The 26,480-nt window shown below is 40.6% G+C and overlaps 1 protein-coding gene across 1 annotated transcript in view; it reads right to left on the reverse strand.

Moving 5' to 3' along the window:
• EXOC4 (exocyst complex component 4) overlaps window positions 1–26,480 on the reverse strand; it is a 396,906-nt gene that overhangs the window by 344,611 nt on the left and 25,815 nt on the right. The window contains exons 4-5 of the mRNA XM_068953333.1: window positions 8,283–8,467; window positions 5,915–6,024 (exon numbers count right to left, since the gene is read on the reverse strand). Of these exons, the coding sequence (XP_068809434.1) occupies window positions 5,915–6,024; window positions 8,283–8,467 (295 nt within the window). The remainder of the gene's footprint in view (window positions 1–5,914; window positions 6,025–8,282; window positions 8,468–26,480) is intronic.

Raw genomic sequence — 26,480 nt, forward strand, 5'->3', positions numbered from 1 at the left:
AGATCAATAACCTCCAAGCCCAAGGCAAATTTCCTCTTTCTAAAATTGTGTTCAGATAGTTCTGTCTACAATTTTAAGGATGTTAGCTCTTTAAAAGCAGAGACATTTTAATGCAATATAGCTATTCTTCCAAATCCACTGTAACGTTTCTTTGGAAGAAATTACACAAACTGACTCTATTCATATTGAAATTTCTCCTGATACAGGCCACCATGAAAACTGAAAAACTCCACACAAAAAACGCATAGTAGCCCAATATCCTCTTTTGTGACTGTGTATAGGAACATCTAAAGAAATTCTACAGAAAGATACACCTAAGGGTCCCTTTTGGCTTTCATCACAGGCACCTGGTCTTGATTTTCCCTTCCCAAAACATACATACACAATCTACGTGAACCATTGCTTAGCATCGAGCCTGAACACGAACCATGAGCGAGGGCCGGTGAGAGAGAGCCTGGCCCTGCAAAAACAAATAAAGTTACACCATAGGCTTTCACGTTTATCACGTTTATGTTGAAAAACATTCTTAAATTTCACAGACAAGCCTCCTCTTCAATATTCTAGGCACGAAAATTTACCTCAAGACAATTAGAAAAAATTTGCCCTTTTAAGCAGCACTGCAAGGATAGAGGAGGGAGGGAATTAGATTCACTGCTGGATTCCCACCACCTTCCAATTAAGTCCTCAGTTGGACTTATGCAAATGGAAAATGGCTAACAGGACAACTTGGGTTTAGTGAGGGGATCATTTAACTTTTAGTATGAATTATGATCAAGGAAGTCACCCAACTGGTATATCAGATCCCCAGGTGAGGTTAACAGGAACAAAAAATAAAAACTTAAAAGTGGAAGCAACTGTGACAATAAACAGAGAATGCCACATTGGCATTTTTGCAACAACCTTTAAAATTGGACTTTAAAGCTCTGGATCCTTAAGTATTTCACAGGTCTAACATCACATCTTCACATTTTTTTGCTGACACAGAAGTACTTATATTCTCAATGAAACAGAGCCTGGAATAGTAACTGGACTTGATTTTAGAAGCCACCATGCTGCTCGGACCGGGAAGCTACCTTTTCCTCTAACAGCTGAGAGGTACGGGTAACTGAATTATACTCTCTGCTCTATTTAGCATAAAATTTACTTATCCTATCAGTAACAATATTCCTTGTTACCAGTTCAGCTTTTTTTTTTGTTGAGTTTCTATGAAGAACTGTCAAAAGCTTTTCAGGCAACGGAGCTCTGGGACCTGGTATACTAGGTGAGCACATTTTATAGTTCCAGCAAGGCCCGGGCAACACAGGAACCTTCACAATTACCTGTCAGGGTACACAGAGTTCAAGCAGAAAAATATAATTTAAAGGTGAATTTAGGTGAATTGCGAACTGGCCGGATGGCAGAGCTCAGAGGGTTGTGGTCAGTGGTGCAAAGTCTAGTTGAAGGCCTATAGCTAGCGGTGTCCCCCAGGGGTCAGTCCTGGGTCCAGTCTTGCTCAACATATTCCTCGATGACCTGGATAAAGGCACAGAGTGCACTCTCAGCAAGTTTGCTGATGATACTAAACTGGGAGGAGTGGCTGGCACACCAGAAGACTGTGCTGCCATTCAGAGGGACCTGGACAGGAGAGCTGGGCGGAGAGGAACCTCCTGAAATTCAACATAGTCAAGTGCAAGGTCCTGCCCCTGGGGAGGAATAACCCCAGGCACCAGGACAGGCTGCAGGCTGGCCTCTGGAAGAGGCCTCTGGCCTCTCTGCAGAGAAGGACCTGGGAGTCCTGGTGGACAAGTTGACCATGAGCCAACAATGTGCCCTTGTGGCCAAGAAGGCCAATGGTCTCCTGGGGTGCATTAGGCAGAGTGCTGCCCGCAGGTCGAGGGAGGTGATCCTGCCCCTCTACTCAGCCCTGGGGAGGCCTCACCTGGAGTCCTGTGTCCAATTCTGGGCTCCCCACTACAAGAGAGACATGGCACTCCTGGAGAGAGTCCAGCGGAGGGCTACCAAGATGATGAGGGGACTGGAGCATCTCTCCTGTGAAGAAAGGCTGCGAGAGCTGGGCCTGTTGAGCCTGGAGAAGAGAAGACTGAGAGGCAATCTCATCCATGTCTACAAGTATCTGAAGGGAGGGTGTCGAGAGGATGGAGCCAGGCTCTCCTCCGTGGTGCCCAGCGACAGGACAAGAGGCAACGGGCACAAACTGCAACACAGGCAGTTCCATCTGAACCTGAGGAACAACTTCTTTCCTGGGAGGGTGACAGAGCACTGGAACAGGCTGCCCAGAGAGGTGGCGGAGTCTTCTTCGCTGGAGATTTTCAAAACCCCCCTGGACGCGATCCTGGGAAACATGCTCTAGAGGACCCTGCTGGAGCAAGGGCGGTTGGCCTAGGCGATCTCCAGAGGTCCCTTCCAACCTCGACCATCCTGTGACCCCGTGATTTCTCTGAACTGACAGGAGGGAAAAACGTTACTGGTGAATTGCCATACCTACAATCCTCAGATGCACATTACCAAAGGTTTTGTTTATTTTAAGTGCAGCAAGAACTGCTTTAATTTCCTTATAAAGATTCTACAGCACAGGGTAACATCTCCCTTGGGAAGTGAATACGGAAAGAGATTCAAAATCTTGGTATCTTCTTTGCTGAGATGGGTTGAATGAGTCAGTGCTTTATAATAACATGCATTAATATGCATGGCCACTTCTGTTTCATCAATAAAAAGCCAAAGAACTTAAACAATTAAAGACAGAAACAGCTTCAGTTATGCATACACATAAGTTTTAAATTTGCTGGTAGGTCTACAGTCCTGGAAAAGGCTACTTCCAAATAAAATTATCTGGAGAAAATATACATAAGTACATTGTGCACTTGACACAAAACCATATGCATATTTTATACTGATCAAATGTTACTTATTACATCTTCCATCTTTCCCAGTCTGAGGGACGCTTGCCCAGCACTTTCCCGAATGGCAAGAGAGTGAAAGCAGGAGGCAGGTAAGAGATTGCTCTGGTCCTTTGGGCATGAATAGCAAGAACAGATCTGCAGAAATGACAAGCTTGATGAGTGATCCTCAACTGACCTATACTGCTTTACAGTAACTGAGGATGAGGCCATCAGAGTGTTTGTTTCCAGGCATGCGGAGTCACAGGAGCTGTGTTATTTTATGCTCACAGAGAGCCCAGCTCTTAGAGATCACTGCTGTGGTCTTACTTGCTGCTTGTATCCTGAAACTCTCTTTCAAACATGGCATGAAATAACTATAAATCAGGGAAACTTAAGACAAGTGATCTGCAATACCATCAACACTGTATCAAGCAAATAAAACTAGAATTTGGAGATTTAGAGAGGTCTCAAATGAGTCAAACACACACCTCGCTCTGTACTAGGAGTACTAGTACCATTTCTTGTTCTGGTATCACAGGTGCCTAAAAACACTTATTACACGTGCAAACAGCACCTGGCATGTTGTGGGGAGAACCATCAAAATAAAAAGAAAGGAATAACCTTTTTATTTGAAAATACAGTCTTACTATTTGTGTAAGAACAAATGTCTGAACAGTCCAGGGAAAGCAAATCCCAAGCCTCCCTATTGTAACTGGAGATAACATATTAACAGTGGTTCCACATCCTCCTGTAAATAAGAAACAATACAAAAATCTTGGCCTTCTCTCTGCCCAAAAAAAAAAAAAAAAAAAAAAAAAAAAGAACCAAACGAAGTATCTTGCAACTTAGAATTTTTTGAAATTTCCTTACAGGAGAGGCATCGTTCACATGTTGGTTTACCTTCCTGTCTCATGTAATTCAAGTCACTCATAATTTGTAGAAAATATCTTTGAAAAGTTTGTAAACATAGCTGCCACAGTAGTCCAGACTTCTTTTCAGCTCATTTTGGAGAAGTTTTGTCAAAACCTGGGATTTAGATTTGGTTCCAACTCTAGCAAGACAAGCAGTTTTGTTATTTCAAAACTGAACTTGCATATTTTTGGTTCTGCTCCACTGAAGATTTCTGTAACCAAAAACTATGAGTCTATATATTGGATGACACTGTTTTTTTCCTGTATAGCATTGTTATCAAAGTCATAATCACGATGGGCAAGATTGTCATGGATAGTCAGAGTCAGCTCAATACAAGACCTCTCCAGTGGAAAACAGTGCAGTAAACTTGAACTGGACTCTGCACAAACAAAAAGGCATAAACGGGTATGCTGGCAGCAGTGCTTATAGAGCCCTGGGCTCTGAAAAAAGCAGGATTTCTTTGAACTTTACAGATAAAATTTCAGTAGTTCAGCATTTACACCAAAAAAGGCATTTATCTTGACAAATAGATTTGCACTGGCTACAGGTAGAAAAAGACTTCTTGCCTAGCTTTGGGTAATATGAACCAATACCAATCTCAGATGTGATGAGGAATGGCCAAAATGTGTAAGTCTTCAAAGGTGAAAAGTGCCAACAAAATTGTTTTCAAAGCCTATTTAAGGTTGTTACTACACTAGTAATTTAAAAAAAAATAAAAATTAAAAAAAAAACACACACTAAGGATAGTCAAAGAAAGAGAAGACTTCCACTCTTCTAGGTACATCTCCTGCTGTTTATTCCCCTCTGAAGACACAGGACATCCCTATCAGCTCCATAACTTTAGGCTTTTTTTTTTTTTAAACTATACAAAGGATTGATATTTCAGGTGGAAAATAATCAACAATAGCAGACACTATACAACTTGCTCAAAAAGAAGGAAGTTAACATTTGCAGCGGTGGGACTGGGACTTGGTCTTTTTGCGGTTTATTTTCCTGACTCCTGAATCATGTGACATTTGGTAAGAAAATGAACTTCTCACTGATCAGAAGGGAAAAGAAGAAGAAAAAAAAAAAAGGAATTCTGAATTTTTTCCCCCAGAATCTTCGCATGGGTCTTCTATTCCAGCATTCCATGACAAAGCTGGGAAAACTTGTGCTGACATGTCACAAGTGACCTCTCACAAACCTCCGCTACGTAGAAATGCGGCATAAGACTCAGAAGCTAGCCAAGCCCTACGTGACCACGGCTAAGTGACAATACCACTACAACAGCAAAAGCAGAGAATGATCAAACCAAAGAGACAAAGAGGCAAACGTGGCAAGAAAAAAAAAGAAACAAGCAGACACAAAAGGGACAGAAGAGTTAATAAGGATAAGAAGGGAAGGAAAGATGCTCTCCATCTGAGGAAGAGGGAAAGTGCAATAATTTGAGGAGGTTTTTTTATGTTTATAATGTAGGTCACTTCCTTCAGTCTTCATTTTATTCATTTGTTAAACAAGACAACCCCACTTATTAATCCACTGAAACAATACAAGGCTTAAGTCCCCATCTGTGCAGCGTTTTCAAATCCTCAAACAAAAGAGGCAAGGAAACTCAGTATTTTGCCCATTAGCGTCCATTGTAGTAACAGGTATACCAAGATCACCACAGGGTTAATCGTGTGTATAGGCAGACCTTTTGTGCAAACAAAGTTTCCACAAGGAAAAGCTTCACTCTCGGCACTAACATAACAAAACGATGCTGCAACCTCTATATACTGTGTTCTTACATTAAATAACATAGAGGGGATCGCTGCAGGCAAAGTAAATTGACTGCAGATCTCCCACCTGGTGAGGATATCAGGAACGTAATCAACACCAAGACAGGCAGAAAATGAAGTGAACTTAATTGAAGTAGACCAAAAGACTTCCAAGAAAAACTTGCAAGTTTGACTAAGTTCTACTCCTGGCTATACCATTCACGCATTTTATGACCTCGTGCAAATCACTTCATATCTTTTTTGTCTCAGGACCTCTCATCATCTCCCATTCATGAAAAGGGGATGAATGCCTACTACTCTCCACAAGAGCAGCTGGAAATCAAAATATAGGCATAGTAGGAACGCATGTGATTAAATACTCACTGCTGGAACTTCCAGGAGTACCGAACTGGGAAGTATCAAGGAACTTTCGAGGTGTAGACAAGTTAGTAACATCCATAAGAGGTACAGGAGCGGCATCTTTCACAAGTGAACTGAACAAGGGGGGAAAAACAGTAAAGCAAACAATTTACTATTACTTGCAATCCTAGTTCGTAAGAAGAGCATTTATTGCTTAAACTCGTCAGCCTAAGCACTAGAAATAGACACATCAATAGCAGACAGTTTGAATAGACAGGTTTACATTCCACAAAAAAAAAATTAAAGCGCAAGTCCACAGATGGATATACGCCTATGGGTGTGTATATATACATTTCGGGGGGAGGGGAAAACCCACAAATCAATGATGAGGCAACACTAGCAGATCAAAGACTAAATCTGGAAGCTCAGGGCCACTCTAAATTCAACAGGACTCCAGGCCTGTCTGACTGGTGGCAGCGGCAGGATCGGGGCGCTAACACACTGGAGTTTGCCGTAGCATGTCCGTGCATCTCCTTCACAAACATGCAGGGCAGAACAAGTATGCAAGAGAACATATGAAGCCTCTCCACAAAGGAGAGTACTTAGTTATCTCACAAGTATGTCATTCACCTCCAGCACAATTAACCTATGCTTGCATGACGATAAATTGACATGGAATAGTTAAGATCTTTGTGGGGAAAACACGTATCGAGGAGAAGAAATGCTCCCATTTCTGTGGCTTCTGTCAACCACTTAATCCTTCAAGATCCCCCTGAAAACCTCCACCCTTTCTCTGCCCCTTCAAATTCCTGTTCTGTGCACACCTACATGCATCCCTTTCTAAAAGGATCTTCATACTCAGAAAGGAAACGTTATCTACTTGGCTGTTTCCATAATAAATTCACACAGTGTTATTTGCCAAGAACGTGTCATGCTGCCCCGGCTGCATAATGAAAGGCAATAAGCTGAATGTGGCAGGGGAATACAAGCAAGAAATCATTTTTTTAAAGAGAAAGTGGAGAGGGCTCCTATAAGGAGTTTGCTATGTTCCCTTAGAGGTCAGAATACTTACCAAAACCTGCAAAGTCAAGGGCTAGCTAAACTTCCTAACCTGCAGAAGAACCACCTATACTCTCTACACACCTACAGTCCCAAATTTACCTGGGCATTCCACTTCAGCAACGTTAAATGCAACGCACTTAAAAAGAATACAACAAATAACTTTACTCATAATTGCTTCCTGGTCCTCAGCCAGCCTAGGGCAGCACACTAAAATGAAGAAACAAGACTGTCCTTGATCCAAGAGTTCAGATTATAAAATATCAAATGATGCACAACAGGGAATGCGGAAAAGACAGAAAGCAAGGAAAAGATAAGGGTCCCTGTAGCAGGCATACGCAACTGCAAGTTAATTAGCAAATGCAGAGTATGGGCACAGCAAAGCTTTTTGTCTGTTTTTAATTAACAGCATGAGTAAGGAAAAGACTGAGGACTTGCTAACAACCCTCCTTCCTAGAAATTTTAACTTCAATCAGTCCTTTATTTCCTAAATTTACTTAACGCAGCTTACTATCTCTCCTTTTATTTTGCGATAAACATTTTTTTTCCGTCTTTCTCAAAATAAAATGCCAATTTATCTTTTCTCTGCATCTCTATCATATGCTGTCTCCTCTTCTGCTTCCTGCCCTCATTACCTCTTCCATCTATAAAAGTTACTGCCTAAAGCTGTTTCCATTTTCTAGCCAGCGTCTTTCTTCCCAACAGCTCCTCTACTGCCCTCAAACTTTGAATTTGCAAGATTAGACCAAAAAACCCCCAGATGCCTATACCTGAGGTGAATTTCCACCGATCAGAGGCACCAACCACATAAGGAGCCTCAAAACCTTAAAAACCCTCAAAATAGAACCAAGTCTGGTAAGACACTACTAGCTCTGGCTAGTAACCCTATGGTTTGCTGGAAGCCTTTTAAAGCCAGGCACTTTGCTAGATAAGATGAGCACTTCTTCCCTGTGTTCTTCCCTTTGCTTGACCTCAGCCCTCCTGAGCAGGGTGTCTGTAGGGAGGGTGTATGCATCACAAAAGGAAAAGAATGCTAAAAGGAACTGACCTTGCCATAATTCTGTGCGAAGCAGCAAAAAACAAAAACAAAAAAACCCAAAAACAGAATCACTGAGCAAAGGCACAACTAGAACAGACTGTTCACAGGCTCAAAAACATATCAACATACTTTGTTTTTTATGTTCTTCACAGACACGAATGCTAGGAAGCTGCTTGCCAACCTACCCAAAAATGAAAGGTTGAGGCATAAAGTCAATGGCATTTTCTGCTTGCCAAGGGGGAGGTGCTGCCCTCTTACCTTCCTAGCCTTCAGCAAGCATCACACAACACCAACCTTATTCTCCCTTTCTCCCTGTTGCGTTGTCCCACTCGGTTAGTTGATTTGATGTAAAGATGACGGTGTAACTCATCTATCAGGACCAAATGCATGTTCATTTTCTTACTGTGGAGCTCCAGTCTCAGATCACTTAGTCCCTCCACCTGAAGGAGGGGACCCTCCAAGGAGTCCACTGCTGACACCTGGAAGTAAAATAAACATGGTTAACTTTAAAAGGTCACTTAATTCATCTTTGATTGATGCTCCGCTCTTCTGGTCTTTCCATATATCCACAGGACTTTTTTTCTCTGGTTAGAGGAACGTCTAAACACCATGACGATTCTAAACAAACACCCTTTTAGAGTAGAAAAAGTTTGAGTATTTCTTTGTTTATGCTCCTACAAGAAAACCTAACACATAGAAAGGCTCAGAGATTCAAATAATTCATATTTAATGAGCATTCTTCAAACATTTTAAATATGTGCATAAAGTAAGCTATTTTAAACACTTTTGTTAAATAAAATCAAAGCACAGAGAACCAAAAAAGAGGATTATCAAGTGGAAAAGTGTTGGAAAAAGAGATTGGCAATTATGTTTGAGCATCCTTATTTTTTTTCATTACAGCAACATCATTATTCCCTTTTCTACAGATGGATAGAAATGGCTTAAGTTTTATTTGCCTGAAGTGATATTTTGACATACCTGAAAAAGCTTAGGACTCCTCATCTTCTAGCCTACGTAAGTGCTGTACCATGTAACTACACAATCTAAATAAACACAGCCAGATTAATGAAAGCTCTTGCTAGTTCAAAGTACTATTGCTACCTGAAAGTACTTTTCAACTCTAAAGAGCTTTTTTTTTTTTTTTTTTTTTTTAAAAATGTTTGATTATTAAGTCTCAAATTGAGGAAAAAAAATTTACACAAGCAACAGACTAACAGGCAAGGATCTAGGTATGCAGTAATGTAAAAGGGCCTTAGGTAGCGTTCTCCACCGACGTACTTCAGTAGTGACCGGCTGACACCTAGCTGGCACTAGAACGAAAAACCTAAATAATTTCCATTTACATCCTAAAAATGAACATGGACAAGAGCCACTGAGAATGACAAATTAATGCATCAAAGCAACATTATCAACTTGCATCTCTCCTAGTTTACTTGCTTTTCTAAATATTTCAGTTCTTCCAGAGTTATTTAAGAAATATGCCATTCCCCTGCAGGGTCTAAAACATCAGCGTTGCTGTTCTAAGAAACTTGCTACAACCATAAAAGCTGACTTGTTTTGCTGACCAGCATCCTTTACTGAGAGAGAAGCAGAGATTTAAAAAGTTATTTTAAAAAGTCATTTCCCTAATAATCGAAGATATTATTACTGAAACAAGCCATTTGCTTACACTTCAGGATTTAAGTTGATAGTGAACCTGTCAGCTAAGCATAAAAATGAAAAGCAAGTAGATCCAGTCAGCAGACAGCTAAGCTAAGGTCTGGTCCCTTAATACCAGTAAATATTAACGATACTGAAAGAACATAGATCAACATTGTGTTACTTTGCTTGCCTTGGAGTCAAGAATGACCCTGAAGTAGCTTTGGGCTAGTCAGACTTTTTAATATTAAAATAGTTTCTAAGAGGAAGTTGCATTTCTTCTTTCCGCCTGAAAAATGCTGTGAAGTCCCTAACTGTGAAATTCACTTCTCTTCATGGATCACCAGAGCTTGCATTTGGTAGAAGTAAGCATAAGCGATAATTTTATCTTCTCCTTCGGCAGGCAGAGGTGTACCCCAGAAGTCTCCCTCCCAAAGGTGCTTTACATCCATAATCCCCCGCCACTTCCGGAGAGCTGCAGGCGTTCGGCGCTGCCCAGGAAGCGGTCAGCAACCTCACCAAAGCACGAACAAAATTAGGAACAACTTTTGTTAAACTGAGAGGCAGACAGATGAAAACACAGTGAGGAAAGAAGAAAAGAACTGAAAGCAAAGAAGAAAAATACATTAAAATGGTTCCGAGACATCCAGGAGAAGTATCATCTAAAACACGTGCAACAAAAACGTAGCGCTTCCACCTTCTACTCAGATCACTCAGGCTCTGTTTTCACATTCCCAGTTTCTAAAAAGTTAGCTATCCTCAAAACTAATCATTAAAAATCAAGAGAGAGCTCTCAAAAATACCTTCCGAAAAAATAAATAGAGCAGTAAATCATTTACTGCACCAATAAAAAAAATTTGTTATGGACTGAACTTTCTTCTTCCAGAAAAAAAAGCAGTTTGGGTTTTTTCGTTTGTTTTTTTGGAAGGCCTTTGCGACACTTTGTTTTTGCAGCCAGAGAACCTGGAAGTTGCATCCTCGATAAATGCCACTTTCACAGCAACTGAACTCTACAGGTAAACAACACAGGCTAGTTTCCGTGTTGTGCACACTTGGAGTCTTTTAACTTAATGCAGCCACACTCCAGCAAACCCTCACTTAACCACTGTTTTCTTCCCCGATATTTCATTTCCCAATACCACCAATTATCAAGACAGAGCTCAAGAGAAAAGCTTTTACGCTTAGAACATTTTGGGTCTGGAAAATAACTAGCGGCTCAGTCCAAGTTCATGGAAGTGAAGATAAGGTCTCGAATTGACTGAAGTGACAACTGGCAGAGACGTTACATAGAAATGTTTTTCCCTTGGGCAGTTTTACTTATATAAAGATGTCTCAAGTCCTGACAACAAGTAAGCTATAGAATAGTACCCTAGTTTATATTTCAAAATACCAAAAAAACATGATCATAACATTTGTTTCTAATTTGTATGCTGTATAACTTACCATAAAGTGGGAGCATAAGCAACTAAAATGATGCAAAGATGTCTATAAAGCATGCACAACATTAAAAATAATCTAAAGAGAGATCTGAAAATGTAACTGCTATGAGTAAAACACTGTCAGATTTATATTTCACTCTACTGTCCTGGCAAAGATGAGTTCTTACAACTCTGCTACTCATTTTCAGCAAATAACCAAATTGTCATTGATGCGTTCTAAACCAAAAAAAAAAAAAAAAAAAACTTTGTTGTCCCGAAGTGAAGAGATGAAGAGTTAACACAGGTGGATGTACAAGAAGGGGATGCAGTAAGTGAAGAGGAAGGACAATAATAACGTTAGCTCTATTGACTATGTGGAAATACAAGCAGAGGTAACTTAAAGTTGCCTTTATTTAAAGTCCAAACGTCCATCTAGGTGACACTTGTAAGACGGACAATGATCTTGAGAAACAGTAAGGTTTACAAAGGGACTTGGAAACTCACCCTGGGGTGTCGCCTGCCAGCACACTCAACGCGAGGCAGCAGCCAAGGGGAACGAGAGCAGGACCAGATAACAGACCTCTTAACTGAACTTACAACTGGGACTATTACTGTCCAACACCGGCAAGGCTTAAATCAAATCAGAATGTTATGCTCCCATCTCAGCTAGGAACATGCCATCTCTCGCTTTATGCAAGAGACCCAAACATACAATAAAAGTAATACCTTCAACTTGGAAGACCTCAGAGTCTTTGCTTGCTGCTGTTCCATCCACTCATCACTCAACTTGTGTATCATTTCGACTAGTTAGTTGTCCTTAACCTTTTCTCATTTCAGACTTTGGTAAGGAGAACGTAGATGAGTGTGAGACGACTTACAGTAAAGCACAGCACACAGTAACAACCTGTAGCGGCACAACACAAATACTCCTTAAAAATGTACTGCTGTTCCTCAAGTTGGCACTGATTCCTCCAATAAAACAGAACTTTCATTTAGGCGACAAACCTCTTCTTTCTAGATCTCTTATTTTTACTGCAGATAATGCTTCCCTGATTACTGTATAAAAAACAAATCAACAAAAAGGTGCTGTTCTAGAAAGAAACTTCAAGTGTTAGGGTGGATGTATTTGTATTGCTGGCACCACTTTCTAAATTTACATTTTAAAAGGCAACTGTTCCCTTCCCACTCGAATAATAAACTTAAGGACGTTACACCGAGCATCTTTTTTCTATTTCTAGGATGGTCCAGCTTTTCTCATTGCTATCTTCTACTAGATTTCTGTGCTTCACAGTGTTTGGTGTACACCAAAATTAAAAAGTATGTGAGCCACTTTGCATAGCACTTGCCTTCAGGGTAGCAACGAGGCCAAAAGCTATCCGCCACTACTAAGACGTGACCTCAAAGGTACTACGACCTGGTCTGCACGTATTTTGAATGAAAAATTATTGTGATAGCTCTGGAGCGCTCTGTGATCACTGGGTAAATGCAGACTTGTAACGGCAGCAAGCGCAGACTTCAAATTTTTCTGGTAGAGTAAGTCAGAAAAACACTCCTTGAGAATCTGCATTTATGTCATCAATAGGATAAACTACTTTAGCCTGGCAGGGACCTCTGGAGGTCTCCAGCCCAACGTCCTGCTTGAAGCAGGGCTAACCTCAAAGTTCCATCAGGTTGTTCAGGGCCTTCGGTCAAGTTTTGTAAATCTGCAAGGATGGAGATTCACAGCCTCTCTGGTCCCCTCTTTTAGTCTTTAACCACTCTCACGGGGCAGAAGTTTTTCTGTACGTCCACCCGTTTCCCCACTGAAAAGTGTGGCTGTTGCCCCTCACTCTTTCACTGTGCACCTGCGAGAGGGGCCTGGCTCCATTTTTCCTGCAACTCTTTCAGATAATCAAAGACAATAAAAATTCCCCCTTCTCTTCTACAGGCTGAATAAACCCCCATTACCACAGCCTCTTCCTCATGCGTCATATGCTTTTATCCCTACCAACCTTGGGGGGATCTCCACTGGACTGTGTGCAATACCTTTCCGGTAGTAGGGAACCCACAACTGGATGTGGTACTCCAGATGCAGCCTCACAAACGTCCAGTCTTCTCCCTGGATCCACTGGCTATGTTCCTACCATGGCACCCTGACCGATCACGATGGCGATACAGTGCACTTTTGCACAACATGGTATCACCTGAGAAGTCAGCAGAAAAACTGAACCTTGTTTGAGAAATGTGAAGCCACAAGGAGGAAGATGTCACAATGTGTTTGGGGTTTTTTTGTTTTGTTTTTAACATATAAGCAGCGCAGCTTTTTTGTGAACTGACTGGGCGTTCCTTCTTCCCGCTGCAGTGCATGTAAACATCCATTTGAAATCTCTCTCCTTCATCTCAAACGGGCTGCTGTTTTCCCTTAGCCATTGCCACACAGCACACATGACAAACCAAGGGCACAATACACACACACCACCCGTACTTTTTGCTCCTTACAGAAGACAATCAAGCTTGCCAGTGTCACAAGGTGGGATGAGCAGAGCCAAGAACAGAGGCCAAAATCTGACTTCAGAGCCCTCTGCGTGGGATCCACCACCTGCTGCGCACTGCAAGCCTACTGTACAAGCAAGGCTGAACCTCCCACAAGAGAGTATCTGAGCCATGCAGTTCAGTGGCAGTAACTACCATGTGCAAGGAAGAGCGACTCTGCCTCAAATTTAATTCATTTTGTTCTTTGCAGACTGCAGTGGTAGGCCTGTTGGATAATGAAGATTAAGGATGCCATAAAACAGTATCGCATTTAATTAGACTTTCTCCTGTTCTCATTCTCATCTTAAACTACATTTTTAAAAATCGTTTCATGGGGTTTATTACTCCTATTACATATTGTGTATTATTCATATTAACAAAAGGACTAATAGATGTAGAACTGTATATAGAGGAGAAGCGTTCTCATCACTACAGCACTCCGGTTAAGACTGATAATGAAATAGCAGCCTTTTTTAGGGAACCTGAAAATTAGACGTGCAAAAGAGAACTGCACGAGAGCTTCGAGTGTCCATTAAAAGTGTCTGAGGATCCTTTAAGTCTCGCTCTTCCACCTGCCTACTTTAACAAAATGAAAGTGAAAAGGTGATGGGGAGGCGGTGATTGCACTCTGTTTGAGTACCTGCACACAAAGAAAATTTGAGGTAACAGAACTCCTCAACCTTCTTCCTTTGGTAGGGGCAGGGAAAAGAGACACCGCAAGAGAAAGCAGCTGGAAAGTGAAGGCAACAAACAGCCCTACGTTCCTCTTCACTAAAAAGCCATTTACTAAGCGCAAATATGGCCAAAGGAAGTCGTAGGTACTCCTCCCCTCCCACTTTTTTGTGATCTGTGAAAGAAATCTGGACCTCTCATTGAAAGCTGCACTTCAATAAGTACAGAATTACTGTACTTAGTGAAATAATAAAAATGTTGCCTCTGCTACAATAGAACTTAGGTGAGATGATCCAATAGCCGTCTCTGAAGTTAAAATTTGCTCATTTGTGAAGTACAATAATAAGTAGTGGTCCTTTAGAAAATAAGGCTCAACAAAGCACACAAACAAATTTGAAAAATAACATCATCTAAAAAAATTACAGGTTTATGGGAAAATAATTGTGGCACCAGAACCATTATGCAGCTTGTAAAGATGGCACACACAGAACTCAATTGCCTTAAAAAGTAGTTAAACGTTTGCCCGTTTGCCTAGCATACAATTCGGAGGGTTTTTATTTAGCATTTTAGAATATATTATAACCTAAGTACTAGCAACATATTTGTGAAAATTTTTCTTTTTTCCTAAATTTCAAAGTTTTTCAGTCTGCTTGCAGTTTAAGCTACATGTTTCCTTAAAAGGTTTTTCAAGCTTCAGAATAGCATTGTAAGATAAGTGTGAAGAGAGAGGATAGGTTTTTAATTTTAGACCTCCACAATCCTGGAAGTCTCTGAACAGAAATAAAATGAAAGCCCTCAACTAGCTCCTTCTTCAGGGAGGAAAAAAAATAGAATAATGGTTGCTCAGACTAGGAAGCCGAAGGACTTGCCATTCGGGATACCAGCCTATTTTCAGTGCAGACAACAGATAAAGAAAACACGGAGAACAAACAACTGAGAAAGGTTAAAAGAAAACAACGTGAGAGGTCACAATTGGAAGAAAAAAAAAAAAAAAACAAGTCATACACAAACACAGTATGAGAAAAGGAAAAAAAACCCCAAAACCTCTGAATAAAACTGCAAATAAATAGCAGCAGCCTAGAAGATTTCAACTGCCCAGCTAGATGAATAAAGACAATGTTGACATTTACAAGGGAGAGAATTGATCTACGGCTTTTACAACGATCTCACTTTCAAAAGGTACAGGAAAGGAAAAAGACTAATAGATGGTTTTAAATGTGTCTGGCCAGATCTAAACAAGCAGGTCCACTGAATTCGATTTACACCTGACTTGCATGAGACAAGGATTTAACATGGAAAGTTTGCCAGGCTGCTGCCCATAAAAAACTCGTAGGGTACTCAGGGGCCAGCTGCAGGGATCCTGCATCTGGAAAAAGTCAGAATAGCTAAAAATGATGGTGTCTATTCAGAGAACATAACGGTTCATCACTTGAAGAGCAGACGTAGCATCCCCGCTCAAACACGTCAAAGGGACCAAACCAGAGCAGGCGCATTAAGGAGAAAGGTAGCCAAGGAAAACCTGAAGATGACAAGAGCTGCAGAGGAAACCAGTGTGAACCAAAGAGCAGCTGAGAATACCAGTAAAGAGCAAAGAGTAGCAGAAAGAAACTAATAAAGTGCAGCAGAAAGAAACCCTTACGTGTATGACACCAACCTTCTGTACCACCCATTGCCTCACCAGAAGAATTAGGATGGACTGAGCATAACCCATGGAAAAAATATGGGAAACTGAGACCAGGGAGGGAAGGAAAGGTGTTGGACTTACGTAGAGGCAGGGGAAGATGGAAGGAAGGTGTTTACCTGAGCGTTGTTCTTTTGACCGCATCCTCTTCTCTCCCACTCCCCACTACCTAAATCAGTGATCAGAAGTTTGTGTTAATTGGCAACAAATCAAGTGAGAATTCCCCGAGACAAGGCTCTTTTATCTGCAAAACCCCTGTATTTTCCAGACTATGGAGAGAAGGGGACATCATCCACAGAGCAAGAGGTTGTTGAGGCTCTGAGTCTCCACTGCTGGAAAGAATTAATGAGTAACTGATGAAGCCAACTTTGAAACTGCACTCATACTTTTTAATTAGAAGCTTGACATAAGTTTTATCAAGTAAACCTGCATTTCATCTGTGAATCTGTTGAATATTTTGGTGGCAAGGTGAATTAGAATGAAGCTGGAAAGTCGCTGCCCTTGAAGGTAGTACACGCAAATAAACACAAAAAAACTAGCACTCAAGATGTATTTACGAAATCCAGGACTTGGTAATTCCTTGCTACCAAATTGCTAAGGGCCAGTGCAAAGTAAGAGTTATAAAAGCAAGAGTTATGAGAGACTGAGGACTGAAGGAGGTAATCGCTTAGGTAATACTTTAGAAACGGCTGAGGTCACTACTGGTCTTGAGATAAAAGGATTTGCTGACCATTGGTGAAGAAGGGGAGGTGTATATGTACACAAATAAACAGGGAAAAAGGGTTACTTAACAGAAGCAAATAAAGTCTGCGGGTTTGGGGGGATATTTTTGTCTTTTAACACGGCATTTTCCATTAACATTTCCACAATTCACATCTATCTATCAGTACTGAGACGCAACCACTTCTATGGACGGAGGCAACAAGCAGCCGGCATACAGCATAGCGCCCAACCCTGAGAAAGAAAGCGCATATGAAGGCTAAGAAATAACATAAGACTTGGTTAACTGGAGCATCTCTCTTATGAAGAAAGGCTGAGGCAGCTGAGCCTGTTGAGCCTGGAGAAGAGAAGACTGAGAGGCGATCTCATCCATGTCTACAAGTATCTGAAGGGAGGGTGTCGAGAGGATGGGGCCAGGCTCTTCTCCGTGGTGCCCAGCGACAGGACGAGAGGCAACGGGCACAAACTGCAACACAGGCAGTTCCATCTGAACCTGAGGAACAACTTCTTTCCTGGGAGGGTGACAGAGCACTGGAACAGGTTGCCCAGAGAGGTGGTGGAGTCTCCTTCCCTGGAGATATTCAAAACCCACCTAGACGCGATCCTGGGAAACATGCTCTAGAGGACCCTGCTTGAGCAAGGGGGTTGGCCTAGATGGTTTCCAGAGGTCCCTTCCAACCTCAACCATTCTGCGATTCTGTAATGCAGAGAGAGTGTCTTCCAGAGAATCAAACTCCAGCAAGCTGAACTCCCCAATTCCACCTTCTAAATCAGTCAACCCTGAGTCCTCCAGCCTTGTATTTAATAAAATAAATTTCAGTATTTTAAGATAGAGACATGGAGGAGGTCTACCGGATGACGTAGCAATTTCCATACCACTGAGGAATTGCTTTAATTATTTTATACATCCTACTTTTATGTCTTTTACCGATAAGAGTCCTGCTCCTACTTTATGAAAACACTGGAACAAACCTCTTATAAACAGGTTAACGGAAAGCGCAATCGTCCTCTATTTTCCCTAAGTGCCTATTTAAACAGCAGTCACCCATCCCAACTTACTACTTTCCTCTGCAAACTTTAAAATACTTAGAGAATTATGTTCCTTACCTGCTGTCCTTTATCCCAGCTACATAAATTTAGTTCTTTCAAGTTTTCCTTAGTGCTGTCGCCCATCAATCATTTTACTTCCTTCTCCGCTTGCTGCAATTCATCAATGCCTTTCTAGCAACGCAGCGTTGAAACCAAAAGCGCTGCTCAAGGAACAGAGCGGCTAAAAACCACAGGAGAGGATTACCCAACCGCTCATTTGGGCTTTAACGCAAAACGTGAACAATCTCCACAGTGATATGGGTAAATGACTTCCCCCAAACCGGAAAGTCAGTGTGTCAATCTGCAACACGGCCTTGCCCGAGTTGTCTTCTATTCGAGCAACACCCTGATGGGAATGAGACAAGTACTGCCCCTGTACCTGCGATAGCTGCACGCCGTCAATCCCCAACAGCTCTGGGGTGACCCGTCGAAATTAGCACATCAAAGATTCAACGTCACCTACAAGCGGCACCTCACGTGGCAGACAGATCGGCTACAGAGCTCATCGCCAAAGGGCACTGTTAAAGCCAAAAGTTTAAATTGGTTCAAAAAGCAACAGGACAAATTCGAGGAAGGAAAAAAAAAAACATATATATATGTGTATATATAGAGAGAGAGAGAGCGAGCGCGTGCGCGTGCTACTCAACACAGAAGGCATCAGCTCTGCCTCGGAGGCCCCGTATCGCTGACAGTCGGAAGCTCAGAGCGTTTGGGGAAGGATTGCTGTTGCTCGCTCTGTCTTCACTCTCCCCTTTAAGCACCCTCTCGGCCCCAGCAGACCTTTGGCCTGACCCTTTACTGCCATTCATACAAAAATCGTCATCGGAGCACGGTCCGGGACTAGCGACTCAGCTTGCAGGTACTGCAAAAGCTGGAAAAAATAATAGAAACAGCTTTTCCTTCCACTTTTCATTTCCATACTTTTTTTTTTCTGGTCTGTGATTCACTGCATCCTCATTTAGTCGTTACTGCCATCAAGAAAAGAGTGCTCTTCCAAGAGTCAGACCCCTTCTGTCCCAAAGGTCTTCTCTCCACCGGAATGATGTCTCAAATAATGGGGTCCTAATGCATTAAAGTAAAACATAAGACTTTTTTTTTATGCAAGCCTGGAGTTTCCCAAATTGATTCTCTGCAGTTTTCAAGATGAGATTTTAAGTCTTTTAAGCTCCCTGTGTCCCATCTCTCTGTTGTTACAGGAATTTTTAACTCCTTTTAATTAGCTCTTCGCCTGTTAATTTGCTAACATGTTGTGTTAGTCCATTTATGAGCTGTTCAGCACAAGTCTTCCTCTCTGTCTATATGACAATTTTTCTTCTATCAAACCATTTTGAAAGTTATTTGGTAGCATTATGCCAATTCACCAGCCATAAATCAGTCTACTTTAGCAGAAATCATCTGCGCTAAACTCATCCCGAGTGTTTCAAATGCTTTACTAAAAAACTAAATTTATTGCACCTCTCCACCCACCATCCACTAGCTTTAAATTTGCATTTAAAAATGCAATCAAGTTTATCTGGCTAGATTTATGTTTTATATTGTTCCATTACCCACTACATCCTCAACAGTTTCGCTCAGCATGTGATCCAGTATTTTACTGCGGGTAAACTTAGCACTGTGCAATCCAGAGTTCAAAAAAACAATTCATAGAAAGACCGGTGATTACTGGAAAAACTGGAGCTGTACTCAAAGACAAATTTTAAAGTGACAAAAATGCAAATGTTTCACAGAGTAAAGTCCATAAAGTACCTTGATAATAAAGATTACCAACGATCTCAATGGCAAAAGAAATATCAACCTGAAGCTATGTAATAGAGTTACGTTCCTCAATTAAAAAGGAAGCAAGTCTAAACTAAACCACAGAACTCTCGAGCTGCTTGGAGGACCCACCCAAGAAAGGATGCATCATGAACTGAAAGGAGCAACTGCCTTGAGTAAAGAACTTCTGATTACAGTGTAGACACACTAACGTGGAAAGACGAAATGTAATGTGCAGAAATGCTCATTCCCAAAAGTGCAGCTCCTAACTTTACAGATGGCTCTCCCTTACATTAAGGGCAGCATCTATTACGTAGCTGCAGCTAACTCTCACCATAAAAAGACGCTAGATACCCCAAGTCCACCTTCATTACAGCATGTTTTCTTATTTAATAAACTCTCATCTGCTTAAATGAATGGTTGTTATCAGTTGAGCTAACAGCCACATGATAATACTCTAGAGAGATATCAATGCTTGTTGGTGCATTAACTAAGAGCAGAGGGGCTGAGGTTAAGCATGTGTCAATGCAAATGAAGCAATATTAGGCACTAACAGTTTAATGCAATAGACTGCCTCAGATAATGGAAATTACATTCTAAAAAGAATGAGATAAAGTTATTGATACGTACATTAAGGGGAAAAAATGATAACGTGTTTCAAAGGGAAAGAAACCCTCCACTTTCAAATGGTTTCAAACCCAGCCTAGCAAGTTTATTCAAAGAGAAAGATTTTTTTTTAAACAGAACTTAAAAAAAAAAGAAAGAAAAGATAGACAAACGAGGTGAAAAATGTTCTAACAATATACAGCATCAATGCTTGTCATACAAGGAACTTTAATCACCCTCCTAAACTTAATTACTTAAGTCTTACAATGCTCCTTTGAGGCAAACAATTAATATTAATCAAATCCTTAGCATCTGGGTACAGGTATAGCATTTTCAGTTATGCACAAAAGGAATCAGCGGCAGAAGCAGAAGAAAGCTCATGTTTTCCATATTTGTGTGTTAATCACTAGAACATACCTTATCCGTACATCAACTTTATGAAAACAAATATGCCTTCTTCCTCTGCCGTACCAGATCCATAAAGCTATCAGAAATCGTGAGGTTTGCCAATCATTAAAAACTAGTAAAAAATCAGCTCCTTTAACCATAAACTTACACACCAGTGTAATCTAAAGTGAGACAACCCCTTCAGTTCTTAAGGGCTTCTCTATAATCACCAGGGTCAACACTGAGAAGATGCAATGTTATCCGGGGAAAGATGTCACCAAAAAAAAAAAAAAAAAAAAAAAAAAAAGGACTTAATACTGCTATTTTTGTAATATAAAAGTCCTTAAAGCAGGCCTCAAATTTAAATTTTGTAATAAAAACATTTCGGTGGAACCCCAAACCAAGCAGTCTCTTATCTTCACTTAAGACATTCATTCCAAAATATAAAACTGTCCCAAAGCATTACTTGTCTCCCTGTACTGCAATAAAAAATGCAGAAACAAAATGAAAGACTGCTTTTATTGATTTTCATTGTTCAAGTTGAAAGGCAGACAGTAAATAAAATGCATACTGAGAACTGAGTTACAATTTTTTTTTAAGTCATTATTCCAGACTACTTATACTCCAAGAAATATGTTCACTACGTGGTATTTTTGAATGTAAAGACTCTCCAACTGAGGAAAGCCATAGGTGACAGCTACATTCCAGTTAAGAAAAATCAAACTCACCTCAACCACCGTGCACAGGGTTACAAACATCCAATATTATCTGGGAAGAAGTTAATCGCTCCAATTGCAATTGTAGACCATTAGCATAAAACACAAAGAAAGACAGGGAACATGTTATCGAGAAGGATGCCCCCCTTTTGGAATGGGAAAAGAGAGGGCAAATACATGTGCATGGGTGCACATATGCAGCAATATCCAATTTTTGCTCCTAGAGAAACATCTCAAAGTTTTAACTTGCTTCTTTGACTCCCTCCCACTTTCCACAGCAAGTTAAATTCCTCGTACTCATATACTGCTCTCCGAAATACCTTATCTGCACTTAGTTTCTCCTCTGTTTCCTTTGCCTACACCACCTTCTCCCTTCTGACTGTCACAGGTGCTTTATGATCGTAGCCTAGTTGTGTCATAAAACCCTGCAGTTTAAAAAAAAAAAAAAAAAAGATAACTTTTTTGTAGATGTGCTTTGCTGCGCAGACACTGAAGACGGTACACTTCTCTAGTTTAAGCTAGAATTTTCCTGCTATAAGGGATAGATTTCACAACAAAGTAACACACTTAAAAAAATTAACCCAGATTTTCATAAGGCAATCTACGCGGCTGGGAGAAAATTCAGATATCAAACCATAAGAACGCAAATGCTGAACGCAGTATGCTCTAAGCATGCTGAATCAGCACAACTGAAAATGACCTAATTTACCTGCAAACTGGTCGTTTTCTGTACAGATGGATGTTATGCTGCCTATCTTTAACTGAATATGACCACAATAACCTCTACGAGCTCAACTTTAGAAACCAAACAAACTGGCAACAATGCAAACTTGCACTAAGACAGTCAACTCTGAGAAGATGCCGAAGCTATTACTCACTTCGGAAAGCAGAATGGGAGAAACATAGGCTTCTTCCCCTGACAGAGCGAAACCAAAATAGAAGTCCTTAACATTGAAAAATAAAGAACAAGAAGTAGGCGTTGGAGGGTTCCCTGGCCTACTTCTGAGAGAAACGAATTTTTGCCTTTTCAGCTTGTTATTTCTTGGGACAAAGACACGCACAGACTACAGGAGAAGGATGCCCCCATGAGTAAAACAGATACACGCTAGTCTCTAGCTCTGTAAAACAACTAAGCGTGATGTTAAACTTAAGTTAAGAACAGACAGAGGGGTCTATACTACTTACTTTTTTGCTTCCTACCCTCCTCCCAACCAAAAAAAAAAAAAAAAAAAAATCAACTGACTATGGCAGCCTTTCTCACTCCTACCCTACTGATCTTTCTGCAGCTTTACTGCGTTTTGTCACCTGATACAATCGATCCCACCATCATAGGAGTTTTCTTCACGGTCTCTTAGATTTAAAAAAAAAAAAAAAAAAAAAAAAAAAGGCCTCTGTATATTTTGCCAAAGTGATATTAGTTCATTAAAATTGCAAAGCTAGACGTTTAAAAGCCAAGAAATGCAAAGAAAGTAGCCGAAGCAATTTTCATGCAGTTGTATTACGACGTGACCTTTAATTATTCGATTCAACAACATTTCTTCCTTCATCTGTTTTTAGCATTTAATCCCTTAGTTTATTTAAACAAATGGAAAATATTAATTCCTCCCTATGGGTACCTCATGGGTCAACAGCAGAGCCAGAACAGTTAGATCAGCAACACAGACCTCTACGCTACTTGAGTTAATTAAGTAACTGCTAGCTACAGAGTACCGCCCTGCAGTACATAACCAAGTGCTGGGGGAGACCAGACACAGGCTTTGTATTAATGATTTTCACAAATGTTTGCTGACACACGAGGAATCAGAGTCAGGAGCGCTGGACTTCACGACAGGCGTTTGTCAGCATGTCCGTTATCAGTCCATTTTTTCTGAGCAGGATTCCTTCTGGCCCCATCCACTGCTGCCCATCCTCCTGCACCTTCTTCTTCTGGTTTCCGGCCTGGCTGGAGCCTTGTGTTGCCAGGCGGTATCTTCTCTTCCAACCGCCGATCCGAATTATGCTGATTCTTGACTTCTGGCAACCAAGTTGATGATGCTTCTAGACCAAGTGCTAGCTTACTGCACGCTTGCCTCTATCATCCAGCTCTACTCTTCTCCCTTTCTGGGACTGCCCACTGCCTTCTCATCAAGAACGTTCTTCTGGGTCAGAATTCCTCTAGCAACACCTCAGCATGTTTCACATTAAACAGAAAACACACATCTATACGTACGTGCACACACACGCAATTATCACATACAAGCGCGTGTTACTTCTAGCAACAAGGTGGGTCACAAAACAGCTCCTTTACAGACAACCATACAAACTCATTCTTTAAAAAAAGGCATATATAGAAGTTCATAATTTCTCCTAGCATTCACAATTCAAAGACGACTGGAACTAGATTCCTTTAATCACAGGCTGTGTAAGCTGCAATTACAGGACGGCAAAACTGATCCTATTGGCCCTACTTAACAGTAGTGCATATTATAAAGATGCCAGAACTTGAATAAATCATATTCAAAGCTCATCTGGGCTATTCTAGGTGGATACTGAATCAGAAACAAAAAACCAGCCACTTAAGGTTTTTAACTTCACACAAATATAAGCTGTCACAAAATATCTTTGCATCTTGTTCATACTACTGGGAAAAGCTGCCATTCTTATATTAATAATTCTTTCCAGCATTACTCAGTCATTGCACATTAGAACTAGCAGCTGGAGTGTTTTGAGTGATAATGAAACCTGCAACAAGCCATCTTCAGCTGTCTTTTCCAAACAATAAGGGAATTAAAATTTCAATTTAAATGCAGAGGTTTGAAACACGCTTCAGTGGCAAAATTACTTCAATTAATGTGAGTGGAATACAAAGAACAGACTGCAGAAATGCAATGCAGCAACCAGAAATTATGCCATTAGTGTGCCTGCATCAACCCAACGCGACGACTGCAAAGGTCTAACTTGGACTGTACATATCACAAAGCTACAGGAAAAAAAAAAAAAAACCATCAGTTCTCCAATTTTCAAAGTGAGGGATATGAGCTCCTCGTCAGATCACTTTGGGCTTTTTATAAGCCATGAGCGGCTGTCTCCTTCCTCAAGGTAAACAAAAGGACAGAGAGCTATAAACACCCGGCATCCCTGATAGATTAAGACTTATTTTACACTATGTTCATATCCTAAAGAAGGAGAAAGGAATTATCCCGCAGCCAGTGAGTGATTACAACATCGTGGTATTGCAGAGGCAGCGTTAACAGAAGATGGCAAAAGCCAACGCGCCCACAGCAAATTTTGTCTATGGAAAAGCTCCAAATGCAGGTAAGTTACTGCTGCGATGATACAGCCGCACTCGTCTTCAAATGAGAATTGAAAGTGGCAATGAATGGCTGAAATAATGCAACCAATCTTCAGTAAAGGTTTCTCTGCATTCCTTGATTCAAAAACCAGCAACTATTTATATCATTGTTATTTCTGGAGGGAGGGAAAAAAAAACATGCATGGTATCCTACAGAAGTTTGTACTTTAGTGAAGGCTACTATTGACCTTAAGTAAATTTATGTGTACTTCTCCCCCTCTCCATACATGTGTGCACATGTGACACACACACACACACACACCACCACACCCTACTCAAAAGGAGTTTATATTTGCAAGCCACTCCCAAAACCTTTTATTTGAGAATTGCTAAGTATTGTTATTTTACTTTTTACAGTGATGTTCTGTAATCCAGACAGAAATGGAATTATTTCTCTGGAATTTTCTTCTGAAAAAACAAATTATTTTCCAAAAAAAAAAAAACCTGCTAAATCAGAGTACTTGGCCTTTCTGCAACCCTTCTTTAGAGGAGGACAAACCAGTTCTTTTGCACGCTGATCGCAGTTCATCAGTAAAAGGAAGCATCAACTGGTTACTGTGTGGACTGATAGTCCTGCTAATTCTGGATATTGTTTTTCCCCTACACTGAACACCCTTAAATTTACATCCACTTCTTCACCTCTCTTAATTGGAAATATCAGACTAACACTCACTCCAATATCCTACATCAAAAAGTGACAAGAGTCTTGGCAAAACTTAACTGCACTCTTCTCGTATATGCTGTCTTAGTCATTGCATTGCTGATCAGTAATTCTAATGGGTCTTACACAACATTTTATAAAGTATTATAAAATATCATAAAATTCCACTCTACATTACACAATAGAAATGGATACATTATCCATCCTAGAGGGCTTACAATAAGGAGGAAAAGATATAAGACAATAGTTCAAATTAGGAAAGTGAAAATCTAAAAAGAATAAGATTGAGAGGGTTTTGGAAGATGAGTTTAAAAAGGAAGAAAGGGAATGTTGTGACTAGATTAGAGACAGATGATTGTACCAGATGTGGCATGAAAAAAGAATATGAGTGACAGCAAAGAACAGGAAAGTGAAGAAAGGCTCAAGTCAGGCAAGAGATTAGGAGAGCAACAACAACAAAAAAAACCACATAGAGTTACTTGGGCCATCACAGAAAGGGATGACAAGACTGACATCAAGCTGTTGAAGACGTTTCAAAGGAAAGTGGGTGGAAAAAAAAAAAAATCACATTTAAGGTAAAATGAGGGAAGCCAGAAAGAAGGAAATTAAGGGAAAGCTTTGGCCCTAGGAATGACAACATTAAGATTTCCAGCTCTTGATCCTGCTGAATAATGACTTGTTAAAAAGAAGTAAAGACGCATATCTAAGACTGAAGTTGTGAGAAATACAAAGAACAGTAAAGTTGATAACAATAAAAAAAGAAGGCAATGAAAAGATTTCCTCCAAGGCGTTCTCTGGCAAAAATAAAGAACATCAAACACATCCCTTTTGCCTTAACTTTCAAAAGGTTTTAGCTACTGGTAGAAGGCAGTTTTAGGAAGGAAAAGACTAAAGACTGGTGAAGAAGCATGTTTGGTGAGTTTAAAACATGAGAAAGAAAACGACAGTTATTAGAGAAGTTTAGGAAACTTCTTCCTACAACGCAAGGCTGGAATTGAAAGGTATGCTGTAAAAGAAATGGAAATGAAGAAAACAAGAGAAAGCACTTGAAGAGAAGGAGAAAGAAGATGAGAAAAAGAACTGTAGATATGGAAAAAGGATCAAGAATCCTGGTAAAGTAAATAGAGGAAAGGAAGGAGAGGTAAACATACCTGAGTGGTGAAAAAAAGAGTCTCCCTCCAAATAGTTGACCAAATTTGTGAGTGCATGCTGGGAGATGAAATCGGAGAGAAATAGGATAGTTCTTCCACATCAAAGTGAATTGGTTTTGAGGTAATTGCTAAGCAATAGAGAAAGGTGATGATAGA

Source organism: Struthio camelus, chromosome 1 (genome assembly GCF_040807025.1).
Source record: "Struthio camelus isolate bStrCam1 chromosome 1, bStrCam1.hap1, whole genome shotgun sequence".
In the NCBI taxonomy this organism is placed as follows: Eukaryota; Metazoa; Chordata; class Aves; order Struthioniformes; family Struthionidae; genus Struthio; species Struthio camelus.